Genomic DNA, 20,016 nt, shown 5'->3' with positions numbered 1-20,016 from the left:
GGCCACCAACACTGCAGCCGCTGCCAAGAGCGTGTAAGGGCCAACCTTCAAAACTAACGTGGTGGGTTGGAGCGATGGGGATGGAGGGGCAGGATTGATGTCCGATCGCTGAAGGGGAGTTAGTTAAGCATCTGTATGATAGAGGGAAAGCTGTGTTATAAATAAGCACTGCTTCTTTAGGGCTTTTCAGTGCCTGAAGAGCCGTTTGACCTGAGTATGGATGTGAATGTAATGGACAATGCCTATTATTTAATAATGCATGAATGGGCATGCTTATTCTGCAGTAATCTCGTTTTGTCGTCGTTTAGGCTGATCTGGTTCCAAACTAAGCAAAAAGATGTTGTGAATAGCCCTGACATTTATTTATTTATTTATAATATGAGAGCTTGTGGAATCATCTAGTTTCCCTGGTGTAAATCAGTGGATTCCCTTTAAGGTTTCTGGTGGTGTGATCAGCAGCAGCGTTCACTCTCCTGTTACTGCCCAGTCCACCACTGCAGCAGTCTGTTCCCTGACCCCCAGTTTATCAAAGTTGGACCCAATCCTCCTGGGTCCTGAATCCTGTCAGGATCACAAGTTGTGGCTAGAACCTTGTTTTGATACCAGTGGGTGTATTTAATTCCTCTAAACACATTTAATTAAGTTGTCTTTAATTTCCACCTCTCTCCTTTTTCTTTGCAGGCCAAAATAAAATCCTACAATGCCATTTTGAGTGGGTGAAGTGAAGGGGGGAAAAGGAGGGATTAAAAAATGCCCAAGCAAACAGCAGTGACGATTACTTTGGCGACCCTCCTGGGTGTTGCAGTGGGGGGCCTGGTTTTGTGGAAAGCAACCCAGCGTCGGAAAGGAAAAGCGTGCTGTAGCAGTCAGCGAGAGGAAGCAGTTATAAACTCTGGAGATGAAAAACTGATTAAGGCAGAGGATAAGGAGGTGCTTTCCTTCTTCAGATCTCCCACCTTTTCCTGGGTAGAGAGGACCCTTGGTGCAGACATAGTGATAGTTTCAGAGCAGGAGGAGTGGGATTGTGTTGAACCTTTGCTGAAGAAGGAGCTGGAGAAGTGGCCAGTGCTTGGAGTTGATTGTGAGTGGGTGAGTGATCAAGAAGCGCCTCTCCTTTAGATTGTAAATTGCAATGGGAAATCATCTGGGTAGGAGTGATTCTTTTGCTTGAACAGATAAAACAGGAGTGACTATTGAAACTGCCTGTGTGATTATCTGTCATGACAGCAGTGAAGTAGCTGCTAACTTTTGATTTTTCTCACATTTACATGTGCTGATGGTAAGTTTTTAATTCACTAGTTGTAGTCATTTGCTGAACTCCTGTGATAAATCGACTATGCTAAACGTAGTGATAATTATATGGCTAAATATAGCATTATGTGTTTTGTATAATATCTCTTTAAACATGATTTACTAGAAGTAGCTTGGGTTTACACTGTTTTAAATCCAGCTACACACTTAAGAAAAGTATATTTTAAGAATAATAAAACCAAAAAGGAGGATAATACTGATAGGTAGGTATAACTCACTGGGACTACAGAAGGCAAAGTTCCTCTTCCACTTGTACATTTGCTTGTGTGAACTGTCAAAACAGGCTTTGAGTCATTTATAAAGTCTGGCTTTGCTATTATTTTGGCTGGAAATTTATTCACTTCACAGTCATTAGTATAAGCCACAATTAAACAATGTGTTTGCCATAAACATTTATGTAGTAGGTGGCTTTGTGCTGATGTGGATTAAGAAACGTGTCTGATTTCTTCCATCAGCTCAGCTACGAGGGGGAAGGGTGAAAGGGGGAAAGTTTCTCTTGTAGGAGTGTAGCAAGAAGTAGCTGGGGAACAGTAATACTGTGAAACAGATCATGTAATTTGCAGTATAATTTAGAGGCATAACAATACTGACTATATAAACTGATAGGTATTTCGTGTTTCAGTAGTGTCTTTTGCATTTTGTTCCAGCTCCAGTATTGCTGATAATACTATAACCCAGGCTCTGATTTTTGTCTTTATTTCAGGTATCTGTGGAGGGAAAAGCAAATCCTGTATCCCTCCTACAGATGGCTTCTTCCAGCGGCCTCTGCATTCTTGTTCGGTTGCCCAGGCTTGTTGCCAATGGACAGACTATCCCAAAGACCCTGGTGGACATCATGGCAGATAGTGCTGTGTTGAAAGTTGGGGTGGGATGCTGGGAAGATGCTTGCAAGTTACTTCATGATTATGGTCTTCCAGTCAAAGGGAGTGTGGATCTCCGATATTTAGCCATGAGACAGCGGTGAGTGTCTGAAGACAGAGGCAGCTCTGTTTGGGGCATCATTTGAGTTGGGAATATTTTAAAAGTAAATTGCACACGCTGAATGATACAAGGCAGGTAGTTTTGGAGTTCTCAGTGTGGTTTTAGAGCATGGGCGTTGACAGCTGCAGCTGAAGAACATGTACTGCTTCTGTTCTATGGTCTTAATGGAAGTGAAATCTTTGTGAAGATTTCGTGTGCTAATTGTGTCTGTTAGTTTTCTCATGCAATACCTGTATGGACTTTTCTGAGTGAGTGTCATGCTTCAGCTTGTAAGAAGTCCAGGCATAGTGATGTAACGCAATGAGAGTGATCACCATGTCAGCAGATGTTTGAATACACTGTCTAAAAGTATGGGGTAAATGTGCCAGGGGCACGTAAGTGGAACTGTTGAATTACAGGATTTCTTGAAAAATGACTAAAATACACCATCTCTAATTTTCTCTTCTAATAACAATGCTTCCATTGAAAGGTTACAATTATGATGCCATTTTCTCATCCTTCATTATTCCTAGAATACAATGTTTTACTTGGGAATATTTTTCACATACAGTATATGTATGCCTGGGTGTGTTGTTAGTGGTCTGGGGCATGGATTTGTTGACCTGACTGTGCCTTTTCATAAATGAGGATGGACTAATTGTCTCTAGCAGCCAGGATTCCTCTGAGTCATTCCTGGCTCTGATGCTCCTCATGAATCCCGGCGACAGGCGGTCCATCCCTCTATGATAGACCTCTTTAGTTCAGAAGTGGGTAGTTCAGCATCGAACAGCCTTAAATATTATCAACTCCCAGCATTGCCTGTTTTGCATATTGCAGGCACTAGATAATTACTGAATCTAGAAAGGACAGCTTAGCAGAGGGGAGGGAGTAGGCCTGTAAAGCTGACAGGCAGCTGTGTGCTGTTTGAGTGGGAGTCATCCATCATGTGCATTGTGTTCTGGTAGGTTCAGGGTGTGTGAGGCCATCCAAATTTACGTGGGTGTATAGTTTCATTTTTAATATGTTTGTTTCACTTTCTTTGTTAAACTAAAGGAAGGATCTACTTCGCAACTGCCTTAGCCTTAAGTCTTTAGCTGAAGAAGTCCTGAACTGCCCGCTTGACAAGTCTCCTCATGTGCGTTGCAGCAACTGGGAGGCAGAAGAACTGACACAAGATCAGGTGTGTCTTCCACTTCAACTTAGTGTTTTGGGAGGAAAAGCAACCTTCTTAGTAGAGAAGAGACATTACAATAGGGAGATCTGAGCCTTCTTCGAGTTCTGCCTCAGAACCTCAGTACATGTGACTGTGGTCTGAAGTTAATTTCAGACTCTCTGCCTGCATTTCCCTCCTTTTCCGTCAAGGTAATTTTCTGCTGTTCTCCCTGGATTCTTGGCCCTTGTTTACCTGAAAGATCTATAAGATCCCCTGAAGAAGTGTTTGCGCACCCCAAACCTCACTTTTTTATTATTTTCTTTCCTTCAATCTATAGCAGTCAGTGCAATATTAAAGAGAGACCCTGGAAGCCTTGTTCACCATCTTTAGACCATTATGTTTTCCCTGATTGCCCACTTTCTTTACAGTCATGCTGCAGATGTCTACAAAATCAGTGACCGGTAGAGGGAGTGACAGGATAAAGAACCACACGGAGTATTTGTAGAAAGCGTATCTAAAGGGAGCTTTTTTTGTAGTTAAGGAGGTCTCTGAGGGGTGGGAGGATGTTTAAGGCCTGGCTCACCTGAATTTTTTTAAGCCCCTTGTGGTTCCTGAGGGCACCCATGCATATTTTAAGCCTGACTGACCCTAAAAACCTGGAGTGGGGTGATGTTATGAAAGTGTCACTCAACTGCCAGAACCTTACGTGAACTTCAAAAGGAAATAAATCCAACTTCTGGCTTTACTGTACCTGGTGTTAAAGACTGATAATGTAGTGTTTGAGTGTTTGCTGTTTGTCAGTACCTTGATGCCTATGCTTTTCTGCAGGTTCTCTATGCTGCTAGGGATGCCCAGGTCTCGGTGGCGCTGTTCCTTCATTTGCTGGGATTTGCCAGCCTCCCTGCTACATCTGAAGGTGAAAGCTCTGTCACTGCTTGGGAAAAAGCACTGGGTAAATGCCGGGGCTTGGTGGATATCCCATTTAGAGGAAGAAGGAGTGGCAGCACAGGAGAGGAGAAGAGTGGAGAGGGACGCTCCCCTCGGAAAGCAAAGAATCAGAAATCTTCAGTGAATGGCCAGCCCTCTGGCAATCAGCAAGTGAGAGATCCACGGAGGCACAAGCGAAAGCCTCTGGGCGTGGGATATTCTGCACGGTAAGTTTATGAGCACGTTTTACTCCTTGTGCTGCAGATTGAAAACTTTGAATGATGCTTTATGCTCTACTCATTAAACCAAGTGGATAATATGAGCTAGGAAAGGAAATGCAGGACCCAATGGTCATGGGAACCAGACCTTGTTTATGTTTTCCCCATTTCCCTCTAGGTGGTATTGAAAGCCGGGGCAGCACTTGGATCTGTACCGGGTTATGAGAAGGTTGTCTTCAGCTTTGCCCTTCCTTCTCCTATGGAGGAGCATTAGCTGGAGAGCAGAGTCCCAGCAGGAGGCGGTTGGCTGTCTGAGTGGCATTTACTGCTCAAACAGTTGTGCCCTGTCTCCTCCGGGGAGAAGGTGGCAGCTGCACAGAATTTGTCCTGTAAGCAGGATCTGCCTTGTGGACTGCTGTTGGTACTGTGCTGCCCCAGGTCATTGTGGCCACAGAGATGTCAGGGTACTGAGCAAAGCTGAAGCCTAAGGTTAGGAGGGGTGAGACACATAATGTGAGGTGCCAGATTGCAAAGAAAGGAACAGTCTGCGGCTGCGTCAAAGCACTGCACATCTATGTTGGCCTGGGAGAGAGAGGAGGGAATGGTACTACTTTGGCCTTGCAGAAGCAGCTGTTGCTGGATTCAGGATCCCTGTCCCACAGGTGATTTTTGTGGAGCAAATCCTCAATTCTTATGGCCCTTTGCTAGTGAAAGTTCAGTTGTTTTTAAATTAAAACAAGTTGGAGAAGTCTCTTTAAGCTTAATGCAGTGGAGTATGTGGAGAGCTACTGTGTTTGGGTTTGCTTGAATACAATTTAATAAAATTAATCACAGGGATGTAGGAACTAAAATTGTCTGTAGTTACTGTTTGGAAAGAAAAAACATCGTTTTAGTGTTTGTTTTCTCCTTTTCAAGCTTATTGGATTGGCAATGAAGACATTTTAATGCAGTCAATAATATTGATTTCATTAGCAATCATTAATGATATTGTGTTGTACACAGCAAGTCCCTTCAGATTTTTTTTTTTTTTTCTGTTGGAGCCTGTGCCATACAAAACAGGAGGACTGCACCTCATGGGAGGGTTAAAATTTAAACAAAATTGCATTCTGAGCTAAACTGAGCTCTCCCCATGGTCGGTTGTTTGTTTATTTGTTGTTTTTAACCGCTCTTTACTTCATGAGAGATCTGTAGACTCACTGTTCTTTACAGTATCTCCAGCAGTCTGGCTGTGGTCTGTAATAAGACTGATTTCAAAAGTCCTCTTCCACTCTTCCTTTCTGTAAGCCTGTTTAGTTTTAATGTTTATTCATTTAGAGTTGGGAAGTACTCAAATTATCATGGTGGTTGAACTGAACTGCTGATGCTCAGTGGAAGGAGACCTCCTGTATTGTTTTGTTGTGTTGCATTTTTTCCCCCTGTGGACCTCAGAAGAAATCTTTTTGTCAGATTACATAGCCTGTGAATCAACCTTTTTAGCTGGTAAAACTCTGCTGAGGACTTATTTGTATGATCTGGCTGGAAAGAAAGGAAACTTTTCCACAGTGTATTCGGATATGTCTATATCCCTGGCCAGTTCCTCCCACGTGCTCCCCAAGCTCAGGGTGCTCTGCTCTTCAGTTTTGTTTGAAGGAGGTTTGCAAAGTAAGGAAATGTTATCTGCAACACAGAGCCCTTCCACACACTGCCACAAACCACCAGAGACCGCTCAAGCAGGACTTTTCACCACTGACGAAGGTTAGGTGCATGTGTTTCAGAGGGCCTCAGCTCACCTTTGTTATTCCTATGGACTCGGGTGTTTGGGTTCCCAGTGCTCCAAGAGGTTTTTTGCATATTTCTTGTGGATGAGTGAAGTAATTGCTGTTTACACTAAGTTTTAGAAAACTTGACTTAATAAAACATTAAAATACGGGCTTAGACAGCTCATCCTTGAAATTGCCTTGCCTGTAAGTTGACACTCTCTTTTAGCTTACTCTTAGTTCATCATCCTTCTTGACTTCAATTCTCATTTGTTTTCTAATGTAATTTATTTTTAAATGCTGTCATTATTGATGGCATCTCTTAAACTGGGATTCAGAGTTACAATTCTATTGGCAGCAGGAGAGCAAAGATACCTTACAGTCAGTTGGTGAACCCTAGGTACGTTTTCAGATGTTCTGCTTCCCTTAGCAGCAGCCTTCGCAGCACTTAGCAGCCATAATGTGTGTTTAGGGGCACTCCTGTGATTTGGAGGAGGCTGCATGAGTTGCAGTGTGGAATGCATGGCTATGGAGAGCTCTGGTTTTTTGGCATGCTATTATAGTTGCTGTAATGCTCCCCTTGTTTCATAGAAAATCTCCACTGTACGACAACTGCTTCCTGCATGCACCAGATGGACAGCCCCTGTGCACTTGTGATCGCAAGAAGGCTCAGTGGTATCTGGACAAGGGGATTGGCGGTGAGCATACCGATTTGCCTATTGGTGTTTGAAATACATAACTTTTGGGTTTTTGCCTTGTTTCTTAGGTAACTGGGCATGAATTTTTTGTATCCTTTCTTATTGGAAGTACTGTTGGGGATTCACTAAGATGACTCCTGTGTTTTAGCTTTTTTATTTTAGCTTTCAAATACAAATTAGTCTTGAATATTTTCTGTTTGCCTTTACCCTTTCAGAGCTAGTTAGCACAGACCCATTTGTTGTGAAGCTGCGGTTTGAGCCTTCAGGACGTCCCGAGTCTCAAGTTGATTATTATCTGACAGTCAAAGAGAACCTGTGTGTTGTATGTGGCAAGCGAGAGTCCTATATCCGGTGAGTCGTTTAGTGGGATAAGAGAAAAACACATTTTTTAAAACTGGACTGAGGTCTGCATCTAGTTTGGCATCCAGAAGCTTGGGTAGTGGCCTGAAACATCATGCTTGTTCACATCCTGGATTGAGCTATCACTGTTTGAATGCTCTGTAGTTGTATGTGTCTGGGTAAGTTTGACAGTGAACAGGCCAACCTTCCCTCTTCTTACAGAGGCAGGAGGTATTTGTGCTTGGAGAGAACAAAGCCAATGGAACATGTATGTGCCGCTGTTTGAATGACAGGGGGCAGCAGTATGCCAACACACTGTTCTGATGGCATCCCCTTCTGAAAATAGCTGTACTGTTCCTTCCACTACTTAAACCTTTCAAAAATATAAGGATTAGGTGAGCCTGAAGCCCATGAGGTCACAAAGGGTGAGATTTTTGTCTTTGCAGCTGCTACTGTTCAGCTGAGAGGTATGCTTCTCATAGTGCATTGCTTTATTATTTTTTTTTTATTCAGTATAAATCACTTCTTTTTAATTGAAAGTGGTGAATTTTTGGAAGGGGAGGAAAAAGAGAAATGCAGAAAACGTGTAGAGAGAAGTACGAATAAAAAAGTTGCAGAATCTATTGCTGCATTGAGGGTCCTGACCCTGGTGATCTTTTTTTTTCCTGGACTTTTAGTATTAGTTGTCCCTTTGCGGGCCAGGAAGAGGAGGAACTGGGGAATAGCAACCCCAGGAAAATGTAATGAGGTGGCTGGTTTGTCTTCCTTAGGAAGAATATTGTTCCTCATGAATACCGAAGACACTTCCCCATCCAGATGAAGGACCACAACTCCCATGATGTGCTCCTGCTCTGCACGTCCTGCCATGCCATCTCCAATTACTATGATAACCATCTCAAGCAGCAGCTGGCTGAGGAGTTTGGTGCCCCCATTGGCTCTGAGGAAGGTGTACGTCTTCTGGAGGACCCTCTGCGCAGGCAAGTGCGCTCAGGGGCCCGAGCCCTGCTGAATGCAGACAGCCTGCCTGACCCCCGAAGGGCAGAACTTCTGCAAAGCATCAAGGACTTCTTTAACACAGAGGCAGTCACCCCAGAGATGCTCCAGGAAGCAGCTGGTCTGGAAACCAGGTATGACAAGCCCATCAGTAGATGTAACATTTTAGTCATTTATGTTGGCATATAAGTTCGACAAAAAGTTGTCTACACACAGAGCCTTGGGTAAATATTACTGCAGCAAAGTAAAACAAAATCCAGCAGGATTTGCAGAGCTGAGGATCACACATGCTGACTTCCCGCCCATCACCCCCAAAGCATTTTAATGAAAATAAGACAAAACCCATTGCTGGTCTCCTTGAGATATTGATGTATCTTCCCTAAAACAATGGTGTCAAGTTAAGAAGTTTCTGAATTTGAGACTACTAGGAGTTGATCTGCACAGGAGAAATGAGCCTCTAAAAGCATAGATTTATCACTTGTATAAGCCTGCAGAGTCTGGATTTATAGTAATTTGATACGTTTAACTAGAAAGCAAGGCTAGGAAGAAGATAATTGTTCATGCTGAGGCTCTAAGCAGACAAGTGCATTCTGCATTTCTTACTGTGTTTTTGTTTACCCCCTTCTCCCCTCAACCCAGCAGTAGTTTGTGAACTGCCGCTCTTGTTTCTTCCCCTCTTCCCCTTCCGTTTCCAGCAATCTCCTTCTGTTCTTGTTCTCCATCTTCCCCTCCACTGTTTTATACCTTTTGAAGGTCAGATCACGGAGGGAGACTGAAAGACAATCATATCGGGAGTCTCCTCTCTTCTTCTTTCTCAAAGTTTCCCCAAATATCTTTTCTTAACTAGTATCTGGCCTCTGCACGAAGTCAGTATTTTCACTGTTGTTTGTAATGTGGCAATGTTATAACTCAGAACCTATCCAGGCAGGGAATTCAGTGGCAGGATCAGGGCTCTGGAATGTCATATGGTTCTTGCCTTGAAATTTGCAGTCTGTCTCCTGAGGAGCTTGTAATGAACCTTGAGAGCTTTGTTTAGTATTGCTGTAAAAGAAGGAACACTTTCTCAGTTCAAAGGAACCAGCTTCCCAGTGTAACTGTGTTTCAGGAAGCAGTCTGGCATGGAAACAAAGCTTAAAACTCTCCCTCCTGGTTAGCTTACCATGTGTCTGTAATTAGATTCTGCAGCTGAAAGTATCTTCAGTGTCTTGCTGTTCATTGTAGACAGGTCTAGATTCTGACAGTGAGCATGTGTGAAAATAAACTCTGCTTGTGTCCTGGCAGGATCTGCAATGAGAGCTACATGCCACATGGACTGAAGGTGGTGCAGTGTTTTGCTAAAGGAGGCCTGCGCTCCCTTATGCAGTTGGAGAGACGCTGGCGGCAGCATTTCTTGGACAGCATGCAGCCCAAGCACCTCCCAGAGCAATGGTCAGTGGACCATAACCACATGAAACTGATCCGAAAGTACGGGGAGGATCTTCAGATTGAGCTGTCGTGAAACTAACTTCCTGGACTCTAGACAGTGTCTACGGACATACGTAACTGAAGGTGGAAGGACCGGGTTTATTTCTGTCTCCACTAACATCTGGGCCTGGGTTTGCAAACAGGCGGCAGTGGATCTGCCAGATTTAGCATTTGATAGAGTTAAATCTCTTGAATCCGACTTGAATTTTCAGGTGTGTTGTGGTTTAACCCCAGCCAGCAACTAGGACCATGCAGCTGCTTGCTCACTCCCCCCAGCTGGGATGAGGGAGAGAATCAGAACGGTAAAAGTGAGGGAAAAAAGCCCTCATGTTTTGAGATAAAGACGGTTTAATATGTAGAGCAAAAGCCATGCACACAAGCAAAGCAAAACAAGGAATTTGTTCACTGCTTCCCATGGGCAGGCAGGTGTTCAGCCATCTCCAGGAGAGCAGGGCTTCATAACGCGCAACAGTCACTTGGGAAGACAAACGCCATCACTCCGAACATTCCCCCCTTCCTCCTTCTTCCCTCAGCTTTGTATACTGAGTGTGACATCCTATGGTATGGAATATCCCTTTGGTCAGTTGGGGTCAGCTGTCCCAGCTGTGTCTTCTCCCAATTTTTTGTGCACTCCCAGCCTACTTGCTGGCAGGGCAGTGAGAGGAGCAGAAAAGGCCTTGACTGCTTAGCAACAACTAAAAACATCAGTGTTTTACCAACACTATTTTCATCCCAAATCCAAAACATAGCACTATACCAGCTGCTAGTAAGAAAGTCAACTCTATCACAGCTGAAACCATGACAAGGTGGTTTTGAATTTTTAATCCTAGTCTGTCACTGACTAGTTCAGTGCAAAAGTGATATGCTAAGGGAACTTGCCTTCTCAGAGTGACTACGGAGAGTTGTTTTCGACCCCCCCAGGGTCGCTGATGCCTCCAGACCATCTCTCTTAACACAGAGCACAATATATGAACATTTCCAGGTTTTCCAACAGATACATCTGCACCCTTAGCTGCACCTTGAGAGTCTTCTAAAAAAAGTCTTTGCTTTCAGTGCAGTTGTATGCATGAGTTCTTCTCAGAGAAGACTCCCTGCTAGAGAGAGATTCCTTGTTTGGAAGTGACAAAGAAACTTCACCTTTTTTTCTTCAGATTCTGAGCTATATATCAGCATTGCATATAGGCCTCAGTGAATTTCCTGGTGGCAGCTCCCTGATAGGAAGCGACAGTCTTTAGACTTTGGCAGTATGGAAGCACCCATGTGAAGTCTTTCCTTAAACAGCTTCCAGCAACACACAGTCTATAAAAAAAAAAAATGTAATGTCCTACTTCCACTTGTTTATCATGATTAGCTCTTGGTGGGTACCTTTTCATATCAGACTGAAATGGGGTCAGGTGTCTTAAAAGGGATGAGAGGAAACAAATTTTATTGAAATACCAGCATCTTTTAAGAGGTCAGACCATGTGTGGTAGAAAACTGGGAATTCTGGTATTCTGTTCCTGGATTTGACACGCATGGTGGTGAGCGGGTCATATTCTCTTCATGCCTGTTTCCCTGTCTCTAAAATGGGACTAATAATACTTACCTATCTCACAAGGGTGTTGTGAGGCTTAATTAATTCATGTTTTTGTAAAATGCTTTGAAAATATAAGCTAGTGTGTGCTAATTATTACTGTTGTTTTTTAAAATGTGCTGCTGTCTGACTTTCTTAAATATTAATGTTTTTTGCCTGGTGCTAGACCTTAGATAAATATAACTTTTTAAAAATACATACCCTTTTCTGTGAAATCGCTTTTGAGTGTTTTGATTGCATGGGTGTGCTTCTCCTGAATGATGAAGCTATGCTCAACATTTTTATAGGTCTCAGTAAAGAAGTTTCAGTAAAACCCTGAAGTCATACTTCACACTACTGTGTATAGTACAGTTGACCCATATTTTATTATAACATTTGGGCAGAATCGTGTACGTGCTGTGATCATGGCTGAAACTCTCCCTTATCAGATAATTCAAGAAATTTCACAGGCCAGGAGTGAAAAACCTGTTTGCAGCAGAGACTGTTTGAGATAAGTAGGAGCCATGGAGAAATGGTACGTTAGTGCCATCACAGAGAAGCTGCAGTAGCAGCCAGAGCACAAGGAATCAAAGATTCATGATAAATACTACTTATCACAGAGCTGCAAATGAGACTATTTTCATTATATGGGCAATTTTGTTCCTTTCCTGTACCACTGACAGGTCTTAACAAAAACCGATCTAGCCAAATGTGTTCTGTCTCTGTGCTCATTCACACAGCTGATTGTAATCTCAGCAAGAACCTCCTGTCTGCAGCAGCAGCTTGGATATAACTATTTCTCTCCAAAGCATTTTGAGTATGTGTTCAGATAGGGCTATCTCCTCTCCTATCTTTAGTGCCATCTGATCAGGGTGGCAAGAGCTCTGCGTGGCTCAGAAACTCCTTTTCAACGATCAGGAGTACAAGGTGTCCATCTCGCTTTGTCCTGCTTTGTTTTTTCTCCCTTTGTTCTGATGCAGGAACTCCTGATAAATCTGTCCTTGTTTGATGGAACTGACAGGCTGACCACAGGGCTGCTGTCTTTTCGGTTTGTTGAGTCAAGAAAATGATGTTGAGACAAGGATTGGACTCTACAAGTCCTCTAAACTTAAGGCGTCAGTGATATCATTGACGATTTTTGTGTTGTTTTTTTTTTTTTTCCAAATCACTTGTTCAGGAATAGAGATTTGCAAGGAAAAACTTCATAAATATTTTCTTAACTAAGATTCTTTGTTGTTTGTAAGATATCCTTAACTTGCATTATTTTAAGTCAACTTGAAAGAGGAGGGGAAGTGGTATATTTATTGTGCAGAAACAGATTATTTTTATATGATTATGATTTTAAATTTTCTGCCAGTCTATAGATAAAACTTGTGTGTATGTCTTCATGGCTAATTGTTACACTCAGTAAAAACTTGTTCTTTTACCAGTCTTAGCACTACTGAAGCTCTTTTTGTCCTTTTTCACGTGCCTGCTTTTTCTCTCCTTTCCCTGTGTCTCACCCTGTACTTGTGAGTCCATCGTTCCTTATGTTAACACCAGGACCTCACCCTCTGAGTTTCCCTTTCCAGTGCCTTCCCTGATGTGTCTGTAGGAGATGAGTCATGGAAGAGCCCATGCTGGCAGCAATACTTTACTTCCAAGCAGTGCGATAGCAAGTTTGCTCAAGTATACTTGAATTGTTGCTCTGAGGCTCCTGGTGGATTCAGGTGCTGCCCTTCATGGAATCATGGAGTTTTCAGAGTTGGAAGGGACTTCTAGAGATCATCTAGTCCAACTCCCCTGCTAAAGCAGGATTGCCTAGAGCACATTACTCAGGACTGCATCCAGGCGGGTCTTGAAAATCTCCAGAGAAGGGGACTCCACAGCCTCCCTGGGCAGCCTGTGCCAGTGCTCTGTCACCCTCACCGTAAAGAAGATTTTCCATGTATTTGAATGGAAATTCCTATGTTCTAACTTGTGCCCATTGCCCCTCATCCTGTCACTGGGAACCATTGAAAAGAGCCTGGCTCCATCCTCCTTCAACCCACCCTTTAGATACTTGTACGCCATAATAAGGTCTCCCCTCAGCCTTCTCTTCTCCAGGCTAAAGGGTCCCAGCTCTCTCAGCCTTTCCTCATAAGGGAGATGCTCCAAGCCCTTAATCATCTTAGTTGCCCTTCGCTGGACTCGCTCTAGCAGTTCCCTGTCCCTCTTGAACTGGGGAGCCCAAAACTGGACACAGTATTCCAGTTGTGGCCTCACCAGTGCTGAGTAGAGGGGGAGAATGACCTCCGACCTACTGGCCACACTCTTCCCTGTGCAGCCCAGGATTCCGTTGGCCTTTTTGGCAACAAGGGCACATTGCTGGGTCATGGATAATTTAGTGTCTACTTTGGCCTGGTCGTGTTGGTCAGTCATGATGGCTACTGATCTACCTTTTTTTAAATTAAAAACTTGAATGCTCTGGTTGAGCAAAATCTATCTAGGTTGCCCTAAGTATCTTACCGATGCTAGGGCCCTCCTGCACCAAACCACACGCATCCATTTTGCCTGCGGAGGGAGAGAATTGCCGTGCCTCTCTGCGCAGGCTGGATTTCACATGGGATTTTTCATTCCGTTGCTTGTCACTTTACGTTTGTAAGTTTGCCCAAGGTACGCTGCTAGAGATGGGGGAGAGAAATTTTCCCTTTTGCCCTGCGCTTGATGCCATCTGTCTCAAACTGGTTCTTGTAGGTTAGTGGGGAGCATGCTCCAGATGCTGAGGTCCCTAAACCTGTCTTAGTTTATGAATTCCCTGCAGAATTTACCTCCATCCTTTTTGTTTCAGTTTTTTTGCCTACATGAAACAGATGTGCTTTTCTCTGAATATGGCTGGGTACATGTTTCCAGTGACACTCCTCTGGAGCAGGAGTACCAGCTGGCCCTGCGGTAGGTTAGCTTGACTTCCCCCATGGGCTACAAACTGATTTCTGTCTTCCCAAACACTACAGTTTGCCTTTTTCTTGGCTTTGCAGTAACTTAGACGTTATTGCAAGGTGCAGGAATTACTAGCTGAGCAGCATTTTTGATAGTCTGGCAGTTGGAGGTGCAGTAAGTGCTGCATTTCTGAGCAGACCTTACATGACATGTTAATTATGCTGCTGACAGACTTGGCATTTGGAGTGCCTTGGTTTCTCTCCTTTGACAGTCTTTAAAGGTCCCAGCTGTCACATCTATGACTGACAGGACTGAAGACAACATATGCCTGTGGGCTTCTTGCATTTTTCTCTGTTTGGTATTCGCTAATGGCAGGAATGGGAAGCTGTCTTCCTGTTGCATTTCTATTGCTCTGGCTCCCTGGGGAGTATCTGAACTCTGCACTGTTACATGGTTTTGGTGGGGTTGGTTTTTTTCAGTGAAGGCAAAGTGGTTAGCCTTGAGAAGTACCTCATTGCCCTGGCCCTGTGCCTAAATGCCTTTGAGGAACCGGGCCTTTTGCATATGCAGAGGGAGCTTCTGTAATAAGGAGTCACCAGGAGCCCTCGCCAGCGTGCAGTCGTCTGTACTGATTTAGAGGCACCTCCAGTCTGAACCAGTAGGTCAGTTCCTATCTCTGCTCCTTGAGCTCCTCCGTCCTTCAGGCTTCCAGGCCAGACCTATACCACCTTCTTCATTCCCACAGCCTGACACAAACTGTCGTCCCCTTGACGTTCTTTGGGAATAAGTGGCACTTTAAAGCCCTTTCTCTCATTTCTGCATAGTGCTGTGTTATTGGCATAAGGGCTTTTCCGCACCCTCAGGGGTACATTGGTCTGGAGAAAGGGAGAGGCAGTTTGAGGTCAGTGCAAAGAAGACATATTCAGCTTTCTCTTGTGTGTTATTAAGGGAGGCACAGTGTGCCCTCTTGTATTAGTCCCGCATCAAGGGAGTTCTGTTAAATGTTTTTTACAGGTAGAGAGGGTAATGCAAGAAAGCCAACATGGTTAAGCTTAGTAAGGGGAAAAAAAAACCAAACCAAAAAGCCAAATAAACATGCGTGGAACATAATTTCCCATATTCAAAACAGATTCCTCTGTCACTGTGAATTCCATCATGAACAGCGGACAGCTGTGGCAAGGATTTTCTGCACCAAGGTTAGTGCTGTATCTTCTCTTCCCACTTAACTATCATGGTGCTTGTTTCTGTCTTGAATTAGCCAGCGTGACACCACCTGGGGTCTCAGTGGTGTTGGTCGCCAGGAAACAGAGCAAAACCATCTTTCTTTTATTATTTTTCTTTGTAAGCTGTTGGATAAGTTCAATTTCTGAGATGGGAGAGTAAAGAGAACAGGGGAAAAAAAAAGGGGGGGATGGATGCTTTTATTGTAAAATAGAGATGTCATCTCCAGATAACAAGAAACTATTTCCTCGTACAGGAAAATCTCCAGCCTCAGTTATAGATGATATAAAATATGGCTTCTATCTTTCTTTGCTTAAAAAATAGAAAGATTGTGCAGTGGTTAAGGACCAAAAGAGAGGAGACATTTATATATCTCAGCACAAATGTGACAAATCTGGGGAAATAGGTACTAGGCAGCTGTCAGAAATGCAGGCTTAAGAGAAAAACTGCCTGTCCAAACCCCCTCCACAAAAGACCTGCTGCTCTAAGAAGCTGTTTCGCTTTGTAGTGTGCCCTGTGGGGAACTGACATGTATCTGTTTCACATTGATTAACAGCAAGTCCTTTCCAATTGATTGTCCTTTGAAAAGTGCCAAACAGTACTCTGCATCAGCTGAGATCTGCCAGTTGCTCTTCCCTTTTTCCTCTGTGCCCTGACTCTGTCCAGGACTTTCAGCTGTAAATAAAAGCAGAGAGACTGACTGCTTGTAGCAAGTTGTGAAAATCAGAGTGCGACTTCCTTTCAATGCAGTATGAATAAAAAGTCATTATCCCTACTTGTCTAGCAAGGGCTATGGAGAGCCCAAATCTGAGCTGTAAGTATGTGTGTATAGTTTTATGTCAGATTTTTGCTATTCAGATAATGCTTTCCATATGTTTTTAAAGCATTACACCCTCTTCTTTCCCCCTCTGGTTCTCCTGTGATATATGGGTAGCGATACTAGATGTTGTTCAGCTGCACATCTCAAAGCGCTATGCTGGTGTCTGAAAGACCAGCTCCATTTTACAGATATTTTCCCTGCGCTTAGAAAAAGAGTCAGTCCAAGCTGTATAATTAGAAATTAAGAAATCCTTACAGAGCCCTGGAAAATACCAGACTTGACTGCCCATCTCTTAACAAATTGGTTATGGGGGAGAAAGCTTAAAATTCAGCAGGCCTTCAAGGGCATATTCTGTGTACGATAGCCATAGGTGACAACCACTAGATGGTGCTGAGTATTAAACCCCCCAAAATACCCAAGTGTCTGTCTTTTTTTTTTTTTTTTTCCCTTCCTTTCTCCTCTGCCTTGTAAAATGGGCATTAGGACTCTTAATGCCACTGGGCTCTGGCCCCATTAACTCCATGCCCCCCAGTTCTGCTCCGCTGCTGTCAAGGTTTCCTGTGAGTAGTGAAATATTGGAAGGTGTTCTTGCTATCAGCAGAGTAGAAGTCCTGCTGCACCTTTGGCAAAGGAGGTGGGGTAAGTACAGGTAGATAGATATAAGGTGGGTTATCTTTATTTCACTCAATTGAACTAGTCACCAGTTAAAACCAGAAAGACCTCCTGTTAGCCATCATCCTTTAGTTGGGTGTATTTTACCACCAGCTGTGGCTTATCAGTGGGTTGATAGAAAAAGCTTATTTGTCATGATGGGCTGCAGGAGGGGACAAGGAAGAGAAATTGCTGTAGCTAGCAGCTTTGCCCTTGGGTAATAATCTCAACCTGCTTTGCCCTAAACATGGAGGGAAAGGAGCTGAGGGAAGCCTGGATGGGTCCTCACCCTCCTCACTGCCTCTTTTGCTTGGGACCTGCCACTCTGGAAGGTAAGTCCTGTTCTCTACAGGGGACACCAGGATGGAAATGTGTCTTATGAGCAAAGCCCAGAAGAACTGAATTTGTCTAGCTTAAGGGAAACACAGAACCGAGAGACAAGGAAACAAATAAGAAAAATATCGTGGTGAAGAGGAAGGGGATTTTCGTGGTTTGCTTTCTAGTCTAGCTAGGACAGGAGGTTATAGACTTAAATGTCAACGAAGGAGATCTGGGCTAGTCATGAAGAAAAGCTTCCTTATGGTATGCGCTGCTTCATGACACAGGTCACATCGCTTCCTTACAAGCGTGCTGGCTGGCTCCCCAGCTGCAAACCATCTGTGCTGCCCACCGACAAACCTGGAGGTGATAAAAACTGAAATATTTTAGCTAAGTCTGTCCGCGGGCATTTTGTTCCCATCCGTGCTACGTGCCTTTCAGTCACCCGCTGCCAAGACTGACACGCAGCGCTTCTCTCTGAACTCTTTAATTAATGTGTGCCTGCTCTGGATTTTTATAGCTCTTAAAAAGTAGCTGTGAGTGGTATCTTGTGTCGGAGGGAGGTTTTATATCACTGCTGTGAAGCTCGCCATTGCTACTGCTGAGGAGGTGACCTTGGCACGTGTTCCCTCCCCTTTGCTCCTCGCACTATGTGTTAGCACCACACTTTGCTCTTCCAGTCAAATGCTTCAAAAAAGGACACATGAGCCAAATGATTTTGGGTTTGGTTTTGTTGTTTGGTTTGTTGTGTTGTTTTGTTGTTTTTTTTTTTTTCCAAATGCAACTTAGGAGCTTTCCAAAAATCCCTGCTCCCTTGAGACGAAATACAAAACCAGACCTTCAGACCCAGGTAAACTTTCTCTGTCTAAATAAGGATTCATTTTTTATATCTCAGAACTTCACTTAGGGGAGACAATGAAGACAGTAACCTCACCAGCCGTGTTTTTCTATAAGTCCCTGTGAGTGTGTTAGGGAAATTTTTTGTAGGTTTGTTTTTTGTTGGTTTTTTTTTTTTTTTTTTTCCCTGGGAAGTTAAATGGAACTGCTGGACAAAGAAATTGTGCTGGAATCGGGACGAGAAATACACACCAGTAAAGCCAGCATGATTTTCTCACTTCTATCCTTATGGGGCTATACTCATATCCTGAACAAAGATGAAGGGACAATACTGGCAAACACCATCAGCTTAAAGTTGAAGGGAATTCCAAAAGCCATGGGGTGCCGTGTCTCAGACACTGCAAAAAAGTACTTCAAATGATCAGTGAGGGCAAGGACGGAGAAGTAGGCGTTGCTGTGCTGGACCAAAGCCAAAGTCTAGTTAGTGGTCAGTAGTGAGAGCTTGGTTCTCCCTAGATAGTTTGTTTTTCACACTTCATATTTTCAGGGTGAAAAAGCTGATTTGTATTTCATGTGGTACTTTGAGGAAAGTTAGGCAGGATTTTTCTAGCATGTCTCCCATCACCAAGACACATGGTGTGGTGCCCGCCTTGCTGGGCATGAGCCGTATGGTCAGCTGGATTTCATTTCACCTTCCCCTCTCTCAATACTCAGCAGTGAGTAGACTCTCAGTGAGTCGGCTGTCTGAAAAATGTCAGCTAAAGTGGCTGCACGTGTTTCTACCAACACCAATTCCCAAACTGCGTTTAGGGTTTTGAAGAGTGTGGGGAGAAAGACCCTGATTGATACAACACTGCTTTAGTTTGCTTGGCTGAAAAACTCCTGCGTGGAGGGACTGTTGTCTAGTTAACAGGGCATTTTACAAGGAAGAACTTCAAAGTCTTTACAGGGATTGATCTTTGAAGTAGTCTGTTCCCTGGCTGGCTCTTTGTTTCTTTTAGGGATGGGAGATGCAAGGAGTAATGGCAAATGTAGTAAGGGTACCTGTGGAATGAAGTGCTGGTGTTCAGGCAGGTTTGGTGGTAAACTGCATGAGCTATTTTGCATGTTTTAACCCCAAATAATTCAATGCTCTAGGTGTGCTGGTTTGATAAAGCAAAAATGGCTTCTCCACCCTCCTTCCTATGCTTGTCAGTGGACTGTGGCGATAGTGACGTAAAGAGATGTTGGGGAGCAGTGTCAGAGACACATAACCTGACTTCTCAATTACAACACGTGGCAGAGGAGCAGAAACTCCCTCTGCACGTGTGCTAGCCTTGCTGCTCTGCAGATTTGACATGGAGAGGACAAAGTTGCTTTTGTGGTCCTTTTTGCCTCTGCTGAAACTGTGGCTGCCCATCAACAGCTGCACTGTGCAAACAAAACCCTTGTAAGGTAACTTGATGATGATCCAGCTGGGGGGACGGACAAGAGTGACAGAGAGACAGATGAGCAGATATCATCTGTTCAGGCTTGAGGAACACCACGGCTGTGTCTTCAGCACTGAAGTACTTAAATTTGTCAACAGTCCTTACTAGCTATGCCTATCAAAGCCCACTGAGATGCATCAAGTAGCCTATTTTCTAAGCTACTACAGACTGTCTGAAGAGGACCCTCTGGATGCATCTGTCTCTGCCATGATAGCCAGAAATTTAGACCTCCCTTACATGGCGTTAGTTATTATTTTGATTGGGGGTGGGTTTTTGGATAGTTTCTTTTGTTTATCTAACTTAAATTTGATCTGATGCTGTCAAGGAGGGTGCGAAGGTCTGTTATGTGGTTGTAGCTCATTCCCCTGGCAATGCAGTGCTATAAACACCTCAAATTCGGCAGCTGTGTCCATCCTGAGGGAGCTGCACTGGTTTAACGCTGTCAGTATAT

General features: G+C 43.8%; 1 protein-coding gene across 1 annotated transcript; it reads left to right on the top strand.

Annotated features, from left to right (window-relative positions):
* Positions 1-450: 450 nt before the first annotated feature.
* Positions 451-12,162, top strand: EXD2 (exonuclease 3'-5' domain containing 2). Its single transcript, XM_082485353.1, has 8 exons — positions 451-1,089; positions 2,015-2,271; positions 3,325-3,451; positions 4,253-4,578; positions 6,897-7,003; positions 7,219-7,354; positions 8,113-8,469; positions 9,617-12,162. Exons 1-8 carry the CDS (start codon positions 751-753, stop codon positions 9,831-9,833), a joined length of 1,866 nt encoding a protein of 621 aa, XP_082341479.1. The 5' UTR covers positions 451-750; the 3' UTR covers positions 9,834-12,162.
* The last annotated feature ends 7,854 nt before the right edge of the window (positions 12,163-20,016 follow it).

Source organism: Vanellus vanellus, assembly GCF_965231255.1.
Source record: "Vanellus vanellus genome assembly, chromosome: 6".
Taxonomy (NCBI): domain Eukaryota; kingdom Metazoa; phylum Chordata; class Aves; order Charadriiformes; family Charadriidae; genus Vanellus; species Vanellus vanellus.
The sequence above is the reverse complement of the archived record's forward strand: the minus strand, read 5'-3'. Positions and strand labels throughout refer to the sequence as shown.